This window comes from Anopheles marshallii, chromosome 2, assembly GCF_943734725.1.
Source record: "Anopheles marshallii chromosome 2, idAnoMarsDA_429_01, whole genome shotgun sequence".
NCBI classification, from domain to species: domain Eukaryota; kingdom Metazoa; phylum Arthropoda; class Insecta; order Diptera; family Culicidae; genus Anopheles; species Anopheles marshallii.
Genome location: NC_071326.1, coordinates 81,249,556 through 81,264,551, shown reverse-complemented (window position 1 = coordinate 81,264,551; position 14,996 = coordinate 81,249,556). Strand labels below are relative to the sequence as shown.

The window sequence follows — 14,996 nt, the reverse complement described above, 5'->3', positions numbered from 1 at the left end:
ACGATAATGTACACAAATTAAAAACTGTTTTACAACAAGAATATAAAAGATTTTGCAAAGTATTCTACTCCTTTACCCATACAGCATTTAGTGAATGTAATTAAGTTGAATTTTAACCGTATTATTACATAATTTAATTGTAACAGATTTAAGTTATAAATTATGAAATATGCTGTACCCTGTACCTGTATTTCTGTGCATAAAAAACAGTTATAAATCACGTGTCAACCAAACTACCTTGGCCTCTTATACACACACATCCAAGCGTACAGTCCGCGATGCTCGCCATACGCTAAACGACGAACCCCGTTTTGTCACCTTCCCAATCGGACAGATCAGGTGCCGGTGGATCGGACCGCTTCGATAGCGACCACTATCAGCGAAGCTCGAGTCTAACTCTGCAATCAATTAGCTAATGGCGATAATGAGCCATCGTGAGCTCACACACAAACACTCACGGGCGCAACTGGCTGGCACAGCGACGGGGCGAAAACCAAAATGAATGGCTTACATCGCACCCAAGCACAGCACAGATTTGGTGCAATTCCGTATAAATTTGGTTGATTAAGAATTATGTTACATGTTGCGTAACGAAACGACCGTACCGTTCTTCACTATCTGCGTTGTGCTCACTGTGGTCATCGTTGAGGTACCGAGCGGCACACTACGGGAAGGATTGGCGTGCTGATAAGCAATGCCCTTACGTTGCTTTGTTTGTTCATACGTTTGATGCACAATCGAAGATAAAAGACTCCGTGAGTGCTGTTTGGGAAGCGATTAAATTGGGCTTACACATGGTCGTTTTTAAAAAGAATGTGATTAAAATGTAAGTTTGATTGAGAAGCTTTTTAAGCTTTAATTTGAATTTAACTGTTTTAAAAGAAGTTATGAATTCTTTTGCTAAAGGTTTCAATCTGTTGTATTTAATTACGTATTCATTTTAAATTTTCCTTTTCTCCGTTCTCGTTTCATTTTCTCTACATTTTGCTTGTTTTTTAGTTTTGCTGTTTTGATACATTATTTATTGAATTATTTACTTTACTTATAAATATCTTTTACTTATTTGCACATATCTTTCGTTTAATTTTCTAAAACATATAAACAAAAGGTTTATGTAGGTAATATTTGTCTTGTTGGTTGATTTTTTTTATTCCTATTTTTTTTATATTCAACATTACTTAGTTGCTCATCAGATCAGATCATGATCAAGATGTTCCACAGTAAAATTCCACTCCGGCTCTTCTGTCAATTTGTACGGCTTTGAAAAACTGTATCCGCCTTGTTTGGTGTCATTCTAGTCACATGACCAGCCTATCATAACTTGCAGAATCTAATTCGTTCCCCAATAGTGAGGTCATCGTACCACTCGGAGTACACCTCAAACGGATATACTTTGTTGATATTCTACTTGAAACTGAGGCACTGCAGCTCAGCACAAATATTATTGACCTTCAAAACATCTGACACAATATTGATCCTGCACCCTAGCTCGTCCGTTGTCAATCTCCCTCCCTGGCGAGATTATTGTACTTATCAGCAAAAATAAAATGATACACTTCACATTCATTGATAAGCAGTAAAGTGCAGTTCACCTCTTCAACCTCGTCGATTGGCCAATAACCGCATTAATTGAAACCGTTTTCCATTTTCTTTACGTGCTGCTCGCACCACTTTGCGGGTGAAGTGACTGTGCCAGTCGCTTTCTTCTTTATGGAACTGTACGGAATCCCCAGCGGGCCATTTGTTTTCCGCGTTTTCTCTAAAAAAAAAGACAGATTAATTTAGAAAGAAAGAAAATCGAAAACCGACTGTATGTGTTTCAAAAGAAAAACACTTCGGTACGGAAACTGCCATCGGAAGCTTTCATTTTCTTTCTTGGTAATTATTAAACAAAAGCTTTTGTAAAGGCGACCGGTACAATCGTCTGATAATGGGTCGCGAACCATAATTGCTGTTATCTTTATTACAGGGAATTTTTTCCCTCTAAACGGCTAAAGTATAATTGAACCGTATCCGAAAGCCCCCCAAGGGTGGATCAGGCCCGTTTGGGTGGTGATATTAATATTTATGGCTGACGAGAACGTCCCGGACATACCCGACTATTACGGGGATATCTCCGTATTCTTCGGGGTTGGAAATGATTGGTACAAGATCATTATCTGCGTTTCCTGCAAGTGTACATTTTGCTGAAGTTGGTTATCAAAGTTTACATTGCCTCAAGCTACATTGGGACTTCCAGGCCTTAAGGTTAAACACTTTTTTTTTAATCATTTACATTGCCTCAAGCTACATTGGGACTTCCAGGCCTTAAGGTTAAACACTTTTTTTTTTAATCATTTCTGAATTATGGATCAATTTACTCACAAACTTCATAACATTGAGTAAAAGTAATGAAGTTTAAAATTTCATTATTGAAAAAATGACAAACAACGGTAGGTCATATTTCACCCACTAATGACGCTAAGTCTAAGTAGGCTTTGCCCAAGGCTGTGCCTACTATATTATGGTGAGCTTTCGTCCTCGAGTGGCATAGGGAGACCCATTTCGCCGAAGTCCTGGCTCTAGCAAAATTTCACAATTTATCGTTGCTTTTATTAACCTTTCCGCACTACGCACTACGGCGGTGGGTTGCCGCCCCTAACGCTTCCAGTACCTCACCAGGGTCTTCGAACTGTCCTTCCCTCTTTGCAGCATCCTTTACACGCATCGCGATGACTGTACGCTCGCGTATCGGGCCGTGCGGACACACATCCACATGAATATCGGGCGGTACGCTGGATGCAGGCGCTACAAGCGAAAGAGATGAAAATCCAAGCGAGATCGGATTTGTGCGGATTGCTGACCGACTACTAGGAGAGTCGCTTCCGTGGCGCTTAGTCATCTTTGTCGGTTCGGTCCGACAGTCGGGGAAAAAAGGCAGCAGTTCTGCGGGCTTTTTTAGCCTTCTCACCAGCAGCTTCCATCAACAACAAACCAACCGGGTGTGTGTGTGAACATGGCGAAGTTAGAGGATGAGCAATTCCTGGGAGCGAATGTCGTTTTTTTCGTTGGAATATTCATTACTCTGACGTTTAAGTGCTCGTGTAAGAGAGTTGAATAAGAGTCGCTCCCCGTTTCTCGCTTCCCCGCTGCCTCCATTGCACCTACACCAAAGCGCGTAATAGTAATTGTTACAACCCAGCAAAGGCAGCATATAGCGGATCTACTAACTCACCCACTCTACTCACGCTGACTCTCGTGTTTTACTCTCCTCCAAACAACACGGCATCTCAATACTCTCCCGCGGTTTGCTTGGATCGACGTAGTCGCGTCGCGCGAGTTTTCGTACATTTGGTCGGACGCGCGCGCGAGACACCCAAACCGGCTTTTCAACTACTGCGTCCGGCGACCGATGCGTGCCCCAGTGTGTTTTTGTGTATGTGTGTGTGTGTTGGTGGCACCGAACCGGGCGTTCCGATTGGCGCAGCAATACCTGCAATGCGAAAAATCGTCTCAACCACGCCGAGTGCAAACACACACACACACACACGCACACACGAAGAGTAGCACGGGATCATCTTTTACTACCAGAGCAAATATGTGCGTGAGAGAAAGAGAGAGAGCGGGAGGGGGAGATGGTACAGTAGGTGAAGCTTTCATCAAAAAGCGGAACGATTTTTGACGCGGCAAACCGAATCAAATCGGGCGCCAACGCCTACACACATACATACCGCGTTTGGTGAGAAGATTTCCCCGGTATTAGTTGTGTTTTTTTTTTCGTATCTCTTGCTGTTGTTCGGAACAGGTGGATGCCTTTTTGGCAATGCAGATAACGCTGCGCTGTGACACACATGCACCCACACACGGCTGCCGGTGTGTGCGTGTGCAGAGGTGCAGAATTTTTGGCAGGTGGATGGTAATTTTATTGTCTTTCACACTTCGTGAGGTTGACTAATGTTTTGCGCTGCTGTGTGTGCGTGTGGGGATGCGGGTTTTTCCCTTCAATCCAGTAGCATCATGGCATACTGGATGCTGCATACTACGCGTACACGGTGAATATACGTGATGGTAGTGTGGGGTACCATTTTTTTTTTGTTTCCCCCGCGCTAATGACAGTGTAGATGACAGTAAACATTTCTCCTGTCAAGCGGATGTTACCGCTGCGGTTCGCACAATTGTCGCTTGTTTTCCAGCGCTCCTTTTTGTTGTTGCTAGAAGTTGGTCATGCGGCAGGTGTATTTTGTTCCGTTTATCACTCGTCCCCAGCGATAAGCGACCCATTTCCTTCCCCCAAGTAACCATCTTTGCCCTGCTCTCATACCCTCCAAGTGCCCGTTATCATGGATGCCCGTGCATCGTATCAACTAGTGCGGACCAGGTTGGAAACACAGCCTTATCGCCCAAACGTGCCCCCTTTCGGTATTGCTTGTTATCGGCTGTAAACTGTCTGGTCGTATCTGCCATAAACGACACCCGGCGATCGATCGATCAAAGCGGGTTCGATCGGAATCGCGACGATGCCCACGTAATTGACCAATAAAAGATGCCCCGAAGGGAGGAAGTGCTGTTTGATGGAGGCGCCCAGCACCAATGCTGAACCAGCTGAACGCGTCGATCCTGCAGTGTAAACGCAGCGCAACAGGTCAAACCGCGCGTGGCATGCTCGCGATGCTCCGTTCCATCGGTCACGCGTGTAGGGGAAAAGCGGATTTTCCCAGCACCTCCCAGATCAGTTATCAAACCCCCACTCGCGCCACCTGCATCACCACAGGGGTGGTTACAAATTTGCTGACGCAAAATCGTCCAGTTCCAGGCGGGGAAAGGTTGCCGTGTGATAACCTTATTTTAGATTCCAGGGCAAGGCACGCTCAATGACATACATATACACGCGCAGTTTTGCAACCGTTGTATACCACGTACAGTGAGGGGTGTTCCCTCCCCCCCACATCCGAACATTTCCCCCTTTACTCTCCCTTTGGACCGACCGAGCAGGGCTGGTAAAACAACACAACACAGCTCCAACCAAGTGCCCCAAACCGAGATTCGCATCTCTGCACTCTGTTGACCGGAAAGCTTAGGCGCTTTCTCTCCAACATCGGCTTACGAGCTGGGTTTTTGCTAACGGTGAGCTGTTGGCGAATAATGAGCGAGCCTTCTTCCGGTGGACGGTCCCGATGTAAACAATTCTCACGCGAGTCCCGCGCCCCTTTTACAAAGCACATGCACATGCAAACATCCAATGCATTCGGTTGGAGAACGCTCCTATTTTGTGTCGCTTCTAATGTGAAGTTATAATTAACGTTGAGTTTTCTACAATAATGACGCTATATTAACGTTGCTTTTCATCATGATTATGGTAAACTCCTTTTGATTAGTTTTTTTCCAAAGATGAACAATGAAGCTGTAAAAAGTAACTCAGTAACAATAAAATTTTTTAGATTTTTAATGTTCTTTTAATGACCATAACCTTAAATATTGGATTTTCTGCGCCTTTATTGCCCCCGCCACATTGCATTGAAGAGTGTGTGCAAAGATTGTAAGAAAAGCGTTGAGCGATTTGCGGAGAAATGGTAAAGTTGGAACCATTTCGGGATTCTTTTGAAGTTGAAGTGGAATTTGCGGAGAATATGTACATTTGGCATTTTTCCTGTATCCTGGAAATAGCCCTGAATATCTTTGAAAGAAGATACTTTGGAAATTGACGGACCAGACTTTGAAAGATTTTATTTACAATGAAATGGCTAACAAAGCGAAACTCCACTGCAACTTAGTATTTTCCCTATAAAACAAAGACCAATTGTCACGAAGAGTTTGCATTAAGTGTAGTACTGGATTCAAATGGATAAACGGTAGCGACGTTGGTCTTCACACGGCAGGACCGGTCCAAAAAGCCATCCGGACCAAGCTTCCGTACGCAGGACTTGACTATCTAGCTACGGGGAAATAAAGCCAAAGAGTGGCAGAAATGGCAGACCTAGGCCTCTTGAGGTTGTTGTGTCGATAAAGAGGAAGAAAAAGAAGAACTCTCTGGACTTTAAATAATGTAACTTGGAGTTGTAATTAAACGATATAGTGATTTTTTTAAAATTTTATCAAATATTCCAAGGAATTTAAAGAATTCTTGGGAATATCCATCTTGAAGATAAAAAATATTAGACCTGCTGACGGTATTTTCTTCTTCTGAGCGTGAAGATCTTCTAGTATATCCCTACCATAACTGGCTTAGTTGAATTAATTTACCCAAGGACTCAGATGTTCAGCCATTCGTATGCAGGAACGATTCAGATGGAATTCGATGGTATGTAAGAGCTCGGAGATGCGAAATACCAGTTACTTTTGGAGAGCACGCGGAGTGTTTAAGTTGACTGCATCTTTTATCCTAAATTAAGAAGCCTTATTTTTTTTCAATCTTTTGTTTGAAAATCCTTTTCCACTAAGATTTTCAACTGACGCGATTGACTATTTTTAAGCAGTACTTACACTTTATAGCATTATAGCAGGTAGCTTTATAGCAATGATAAGTTTAGCAAAATGTAAGCGAATAGAGTGTGAACTAAGAAGAATTGAAATCAATTTAGCAAAACCCTTTGATATTAGTAAGATAAAGATAAAGTAAACAAGCAGGTCCTCTTTGCGTAACATAAATCCACTTTAATTTTGTGATTACATTAAAGCATTCCTGCCAAAACTGTCAAACACACTGGGCCGAAACCATCCTCATCATCCAGACCGCGCCACGAGCTGACGTGTACCTTTCGTCGGCAATCGTTGAGCAAATCAAAAACACCTATCCTAACCTTGAGGATGACAAGGATCAAGTGCAGGTCCCGGTTGGTTGCGGCATGGCCGTGGGCGGCATCGGCACCGGGTCTTAATTTGATTAGTTTGCAAACGGGGCCAACAAACACCCTTCGGCAGCAGAAGCAGGCACGTAACGTAACAGCCTCAGCCGCCCCCCGATCCTGTTCTCTCCCGTCCCCCACCCGCCCCGCTGGAAGACATATCGGCCCTTGCAGCAACATACGCGCCAGTCCGGGGCGTATTGCAGCAGACGTGACGCTACCATTGCGGGAAACTTTGCGGAAAATGCAGAGCACCCGGTACGGAGACGACGCAACCGAACGCCAACTTGAACCGGGGGGTTGAGGTGGTGTAGGATTGGGTGGGTACCGTATTCCCGGTTAGGACAGGCGCGTAGCAAACCGAATTGGCTAGTAATGGGCCCTGTTCGCCCCTCTTGTTTCCCCCATCGTTCCCGCCCCGTTTGGCGTGTGCATTCTTCGGACGGGAAGGATACGCGTCAGATGTTGTCAATGCAGCAGTGTTATGCGGTGGCCTGTGATACTCGTAATGCTGCGGCAAACAAACAAAAAAAAAAAATGGATGTTTGCCGCGTCCGCTTTGGAATGTTGCCTGGTCCAACCTTCGTTCTATCATTTTCTACCTCGCTGCAGCTGTAAATGCAGAGTAAATCCTGTGCCATTCCGTTGCTTTTGTTTGAGGGAAAAAACGTGATCTTTCGGTTGGAAAATCCTTCGCGAGAATTGCGACTCTGTTGCCAACGTTAGGACGGGACCTTTCCCTTCACCCCATAAAGCCATCCACAGGACCGGGTGGACACGCGATAAAGAGGCTGCCACGCTATGCGTGGCTCTATTTTTAGCGCAGCTAAACATTACTCCGTAGAAAAGACGCAAAGCAAAACAAATCAGCATCATCCCGTGGCTGGAACGCGCTGCTCGTACTGTTTCTTCCCTGCCGTAGCCTGCAAAACCCAAGCAAAAGCGCTTTGGGGACGCAATAGGGCGCCATCGGTTTTGTGCGCATTCTGGTGCGCTAACGGAAGCATTGGCGTAATGTGAGGAGGAACAAGAACGAAATACGAAACAAAAAAAAAATCCGGCTACCGCTATGCTGTCGACGTCATGCGCATTTTAGGTGCCGTTGGGTAGGTGCCTCTCCCATACGGCACCGACGCATTCGCCGGACTTGTTTGAGTGGGGGGGGGGAGTGGGAGGGTAGAAGGTGGTTATTATATTCTCCAGTGGAGAACTTGTTGATTGTTAGCTAAATGGTGTTTCCAATCACTAAAGAAAGCACGTCATTGCGAAAAAACGACGAGCAAATGGTCCTGCTCAACGTGGAGGAGAAAGTGTTGTGCGTCAGGACCAGAGAACCGGGCTTAATGAAGAGCAGAAGAGGGTGCGAGAGTGTCGTTTCGAGAGCATGAGAACCTCTGCGATGGGAGCTGGCAGAGTGAACGAAGCTTCCATCTTTTTGTCCGTGTTTGTGTGTGTACGAACCGAACAGATTTACGAAAGGCTCCCGGGGATCCTCAACGTTGGACGGGACTAGCGGGAGCGGAGAGTTCAACAAAGTAAATCGGGCACCAGCTCGCGAGTCTACTGCATACAAGTATCCCGCGCCACCGTTGGCCACTGTTGCCCACTGCAGCTGCGGCACCAGGTTCTGGAATGGCGTCCAGACGCGTTGCGGCATTTATGCTGCGTTCGGTAGCGTTGGTACTTGCTACCACCACGACGCAATTGTACTGACCTCGAACGGGTGAATCGCCACAATTTCCGGCCCTAGCTCTCGGGGCCACGCTGCTAATCCGCTTCCCCGAGGGGTCCGAGCAGTGAGCATTGCATTGGCGACCGTGCCTACCGAGTGAATTTTCTTCCAAGGTCCATGTCGATTTATGGACCGCTGGCCAACTTGGGGCCGGTGCACGGTGGGCCTGGCGTCAACGGGCCGTGATCGCATTATTATGTTAAGGAGTAGACACGCCGGGGACGCACTGGAACAAACACGACGGTCCGGCCGACCCGTTACTGCTGCAATGCTGTGGCAATTTTGCGCAATCGAAGCCATACGTTGCAGCGGTTGAATGTTAATAAAATTATCCTACCAACCGTTGGGCGCCCCCATCCTGGTGCCAACTTGTGCCGTACTGGGTGATGCACCAACATTGGTCGCGCGTGCGAAGGTGTGCGGACGATCATCTGTGTGGAGAACAAATTTAATTTAATCATTTAATTAATATACAGGTAGCAAATTAAATTACAAATGTTACACACGTTCGGTTGAAAGGGAAATCAACCGTGGAGCTTACATTTCAAGTTTAAAGTTCATTTGTCATTAAAACGGGTTTTGTTTTCTTTTGTAAATCGATTACATCAACATTTGAACATTCGATTAAAAACTGTGCAGTCTGCTAAATATACTAATTCGTCCCATTATGTCAAATATCCTTTAGTTATGTAAATCTTAGAACCAAAAGCATCACTATAGGAAGAAGAATTTTACTCTGAATATATCGTATGCAGGATGAAATGTATTTTAAAATCTCTCCCTATACAAAATTGTTGTGTAATGGGTTTGTTTTCAAGCAAAAATGATTGTAGACATCAATTACATTCATGCAACACGTGGCGATTTGCCGTTAAATATAAATTTAAATTATCAATTTCGAAAACACCTTCGTATGTTCGAAAATGTACATCGATTTATCGAATTCAAAGTATTCGACTCTACGCATTAAACACATCTCTAACGAAACGGTCGATTTGACAGCTGGGACGAATAGGAAGAAGGTGAAGAAAAAAACATTGAACCAAGGTCCGAAGCAAACAACAACAAAGTACCGCAACGGGTCGAATATTGATTTTTCCAACGCAGGGCAAATGCAAAAATGCATTCCGATAGTGTTTACCGGCTCGTTGACGAGCTGGTCGAATCGATCGGGCAACAGTATCGTGCGCGCGTGGACGTAAAAACGGTGAAAAAATGTAAATCACGAGCATTTGGAATACTGCTCGGGAAACCAGATGCTGCTTCCGGCGTTGTCGAACAACCCGTGCCAACCAGTGTGACGGAATGTGTGCCGTCCGATCCGCTGGCAATGCTGGAATGTCATCACTTTCAGATGCAGATAACTTCACGGTACAGATATCAAATTGAGCGTTGTGAACGGTTCGGGCGGTTGTTGGATCAGATCCGCACGTTTCAATCCGGCGGTTGTCACGAGCTGCACGAAACGGAGCGGGTATTGTTACAGTTTTTACTATCGTTGAAAAATTCCTCCACCGATTGCAGTGACGTCCTCGCGGAGGTAAGCTTGGAAGGTTGTGTAAAGTTATACCCATACTCATCTTAACAATCTATTTTGCAGTCACCTTTTTTCGGCCACAGTAAAATGCCGGCCGCACGGTACGGTCCTTATCCGATCTTCCTCCCCGAAGATTTTCGGATGGATGAACGATTGCTAACCGGATGCTACGATCAAAAGGCCAATCCATACTTGTTTCGTGCAACGCACGACGTTTTTACCACAAACATTGCCAACATAATTGCCAACGAAGCGGACAGGCAGGATCCGCTCCCGGTGGAGTGTTCCTATTTCAGCGACAAAATGGCATCCCTGGGCCATTACCAAGGTCCGTTTCGTTACAATCTGCTTCGCGCGATCCGACAGACAACCGCTGAACCTTACGAGCTGTTTACAAACTTCGACATCGTTCATGTTGGTAGGCGCGTTCGAGCGATCGAAGAAGAATCGTTAATTTTCGGCATGAACTGGGAAAACCTTGGCCAACGCTACATACCGGGCGAGAAACCATTTGCTTCCGAATGTCCCGGTGCGCTTTTTCGGTTAAATGCTGCGCGAGAAAATGCCCTGGGGCATAAGCTTCCAGAAATGAAAGTTGTCTCCCGGTTGAATTTTATACGCGATATCAAATTTCTCATCAGTAAGTGAAAATCTTTTGGGAATATTTTAAGGAGAAATTGATTAAGTATTTTTTTATACAATTCCAGCCGGCGTTAGTTCTAGCCTGTTCCAGTTCAATGAAAGCAATCGTTTTACGGCACTTGCCAACACTACCATTGAGGACGTCAAAATCGAATCGATTCAAACGTTTATCAATCAAGCGCTAGTGATCGGTACCTGCTTTCGGCGTTTGCTAATGATGACGAGAAAAAATCCCTACACGCTCGAGCTCATCATGGAAGGTTTCGTGTTTAGAGCATTCTGTGAAAGTGTGGAGAACTTTCTGTGCTGCTACCGTGTGCTCGTTAACAGCTACGCGGGTGAATCGTTGCTTCAGCTGCTGCAAATGCTTTCCCCGGCGAATGAACAGTTGCTCTCGATGGCTAAACTGTGCAGCCTTCATCCGGGCAATGAGAGTGATCGTGAGTTTCCGACCGGTTCGCTACTGCTCGATCATTTGTACCGTGAGCTGATTCAGATTACGCAGCCGAGCGTAAGCGTCTTCCTGCTGGCAACGCTGAGACGCTGCTGTCTCGAGTATTTTGCGATCTTTCAACGATGGTTGTTTCACGGCCAGCTGCACGATCCTTCCGGTGAGCTGTTTGTGCTCTTCGTCGACCATTACCGTTCGAATACAAAGCACTTCTTCGACAAGGCGTACTTTATCCGGCGGAAAAGTGTGCCCGGCTTTCTGAAGGGATACGCTGAGGATATTCTACTGTGCGGAAAGTACGTCATGCTGCTAAGAGCTTTCCGGCCATTGGTAAGAAATAATTACTTTTTAGTCTAAAAAGATCTTTGTTTTCTATCCATATTCTGGACGCAATTTTCATTCCTCAACACTCTGTCTATGTACACCAATATTAACAAAATATTAAAATTCTTTTTAGCACCCTTTGTTCACTCTTCGTCATCCAGAGCTGAACGTTTGCTTGTCCTTTGACGAAATCTCAAAACTGCGCTCAAAATGGTTGCGGTACGTTGCACAAGCACGGCAACTCTGCGGACCAGCCGTTTCCGTGCGCGAACTGTACGAAACGAAACAGAACGAACGGGTCGAATTTTATCGCCTGGTCGAGGAAAACTTCCGCACCTACATGGACCAGTGGCGGGTGGAGCAGGAAACGGAAGCGCAGGAACAGAAGCGACGGAAGCAAAAGCAGATGGAAGATTTATTGGATCACTTGAACGAGATCCGTGAAAATAAACTCATGGCTAAGCGGAAAGAACTGCAAGACGAGATGCAGCTCGAGCAGGATCGGCTCGAGATGGAAAATAAGCGACTATTGCGTGAAAACCTGGAGCTTACGGATCGTGTAAAGAAGTATACGGCACTGAATACCATGATGGACGCAAAGCTGGATGGATTGCATGCTGCCACGGTGGAGCTGAGCATCGTGCCCATGGTTACAATCACTACGGACGGTACGGATGGAGCGAGTGATGAACCACCGTTTCACAGTTGCCGTGATAGCCGGGCCAGTACGGCAAGCGTTTCCATTTATGAAGATGCTCAGAAATCACCATCCCTGAGTGTGGATTCATCTCCGTACGGTGCCGATAGTACGAGCAGCTGTAGTTCGGCTGCCAAGAGCGATCTTTCAACTTCCGGCGCAGAAGATCACGATTGTACGGTCGTTGAGGGTCCAATTGTTCCAAAACTCGACACAGCGTCGACAATGCTGGAGAGTGATCGCATTAATTCAAACGTTCCAACGGTAGAGACTGCAATGAGCGAAGGTGAAAGAAACCGGGCAAAAGTACTGGGATCAACGGTGGGTGTGTATCTGAATGAGGATCATGCTAACGCGAACGTAGAGCAGCTTGTAGTAGCAACGGCAAGTGCCGGATTACGCAAGCTAACTGAGGCGCAACGTAACAAATTGAAAATATTGTCTCAAGAGTTCGAAATTGCTCCACCGGAAGATGCAACCGGAATGGACGTTAATAGTAACCGGTTGGCCGAACGACGCAAAAATCGGGAACGAATACTGATCAGTGATTACACGAGTCGCGAGGAGACAAACTCGGAGCCACCGGCAAGCCAAGTTGAAGGGCAAGAGCTGACGGAACTACAGAAAAATCGGCGCAAGATTATGAGTCAAGAATATAATTTACTCACCGATCGGGGCGCACCGGATGGAACGTCCGGGCGTGACCCGAATCAGAAGCCCACGATGTATTTGAATCTTGATTCGGACCGCGCTAGGAACCGTCGCCGTATATTAGAGTCGGAGTTTAACATCGCGACCGGGGTGGAAAATTTTCCCGCCTCACCAATGTCGGTCGATAGTGATACGGTCGATGAAGCGACAAGTCCTTCGGTTGCGGTGATAACCAGTAATGAGCACGACTTGCAGCAGGATGTTAACGCAAATCCGGTCACGCAGAAGGCGAATGGTTTGAAGCTGGACGTACTGGCAGCGGCTGATGCTGCGGAAAGGTTCGCTATTGACAGACGCTTTGGTATACCGGATACTGCTGCACTGGAACTGGAGACACCGGCCAGTGCAATGAAAGCGACCGGCGAACCGGCAGATGGGCTTGACGGTGGGTTTGATTTTACCCGGGCGAAAGCACTGGAAAGAAGAGAAGGATCGAGTGCTTGTACGAGTTTGGTACCAGCTTCGGCGATTATTAGTACAGAAGAGCCACAAGTGGAGGAGGAAGACGACGAAATTTACCGTGAATTTGTCCTTGCGATGAAGAAACAGAGTGCAAACTTTTGTCGCTTAGCGATACCTTCCTCGGAGGAGGAGTCCGAACCGGAGCAGGATTCCAAGGGCCAAGCGCTTGAAAATGAGCTAAACAGTGTGGATGTGCTTACCATTACACGCTTCCTGCAGTACTCGTTGGTGATACCCCTGAAAGCCCACATGGAGATAGTGAACAATGAGATATTGAAGATGTATCTGTACGATCTGGACATACTGGGACATTTCGAAAGTCTGCGTAACTACTTCCTGCTGATGGATGGTGAATTTTCGACCCACATCTGTGACAATTTGTTCAACCGGTTGGAAACAGTAAGAACTCCGGAGGAACTGCTTAACTACCAGACGCTTCATTCCATTCTGGACGGTGCACTGTACTCGAGCAATGCTGGAACCGATCAAAACGCCAACCGACTATCGTTCATCGTGTGTCAGGTACCGGAAAAGTTTGATCTTTATTCGCCGAATGTGTTTAGCATGTTGAATCTAAGCTACCGGGTCGAGTGGCCCCTGAACTTGATCTTCTCCATGGAAACGATCGAACAGTACACGAACGTGTTTAAGTATTTGGTAAAGGTGCGCCGGGTGAGTTACGTGCTGGAGGATTCCTTTCAACTGCTAAAGGAAGCTAGCAAGCGGCTGGGAAAACCGTTGCTTCATTCACCACAGTACGCACGCGTGCAGCTTATCCGGCACAAGTTGTCCCATCTGGTGAACGCACTCAAGAATTACATCACCAGCAGTGCACTGCACGCATCCTGGGAAGCGTTCCGAGAGGATCTGCAAGATTCCACCGAAACCATGGAAGATCTGTTCCGGAAGCACCGTACATATCTGAAGCGGGTGATCTTTCTCTGTCTTCTCAACAGAAGGAGCATCGAGTTTTACAACAATATAGAGCAGATCTTTCGCGTTGTGCTTCGGTTCTATCGCCATCTGCGGTCGAAGGAGTGGCGCTTGCAGGAACCACCGGTACCGGGAACGAACGGCATGCAGTATTACGTACATCCACGCTACCGACAGATTCTGGACGACGAGCTGGACTTTGAGAAGCTGATCAAGTACACCATCTTCCTGGGGAATAAGATGTACGACCATGGGTATCAGAAGGAAATATCAGAGTTCCTGCATGTTATCAATATCAATGGTTACTACGATGATGTGAAGCCTGTTGTTAGTTAATTGTTGTACAGCTTGTGTCCCCGTACTCCATTCTTCCTCTGATAACTGAGGGTGTCAAATGAGATCTGTAATGTTACTTAGAAAAAAAAACGCAAAAAATCCTGTAAATATGTAGTTATTTTAACATCTTCCAGCATTCGTCTGTCAACATTCAGGGTACAGTAGCTCGAATCGGAGAAAAAGAATCTATTTTGATAAGTTATTTAATACTTCCTAAACGTTAATGCTTGCTATTTGTATATTTATATGTACAGAAATAAATGAAATGTTCAAATCAGATGTTTGAGACGACTTATGCTATCACCGAGGACTTGTCGAGATTATAGTCTAGAGTGTTCTAGCTTTGATAA

The 14,996-nt window shown here is 46.0% G+C and overlaps 2 protein-coding genes across 2 annotated transcripts in view; one reads left to right on the top strand and one right to left on the bottom strand.

The window, feature by feature from the left end:
- LOC128718676 (calmodulin) overlaps positions 1-2,881 on the bottom strand; it is a 32,672-nt gene extending 29,791 nt beyond the window's left edge. The window contains exon 1 of the mRNA XM_053812297.1: positions 2,654-2,881. Within this exon, the coding sequence (XP_053668272.1) occupies positions 2,654-2,881 (228 nt within the window). The remainder of the gene's footprint in view (positions 1-2,653) is intronic.
- A 6,792-nt stretch (positions 2,882-9,673) lies between these two features.
- LOC128707067 (gamma-tubulin complex component 6) lies at positions 9,674-14,646 on the top strand. Its single transcript, XM_053802012.1, has 4 exons — positions 9,674-10,093; positions 10,154-10,730; positions 10,798-11,513; positions 11,641-14,646. Exons 1-4 carry the CDS (start codon positions 9,674-9,676, stop codon positions 14,644-14,646), a joined length of 4,719 nt encoding a protein of 1,572 aa, XP_053657987.1.
- Positions 14,647-14,996: the final 350 nt, after the last annotated feature.

Coding starts and splice junctions, on each gene's coding strand:
- LOC128707067 (XM_053802012.1), top strand. CDS start 9,674: ATGCATTCCGATAGTGTTTACCGGCTCGTTGACGAGCTGGTCGAATCG. Junction 10,094..10,153: donor GCAGTGACGTCCTCGCGGAG/GTAAGCTTGGAA, acceptor TCTATTTTGCAG/TCACCTTTTTTCGGCCACAG. Junction 11,514..11,640: donor TAAGAGCTTTCCGGCCATTG/GTAAGAAATAAT, acceptor AATTCTTTTTAG/CACCCTTTGTTCACTCTTCG.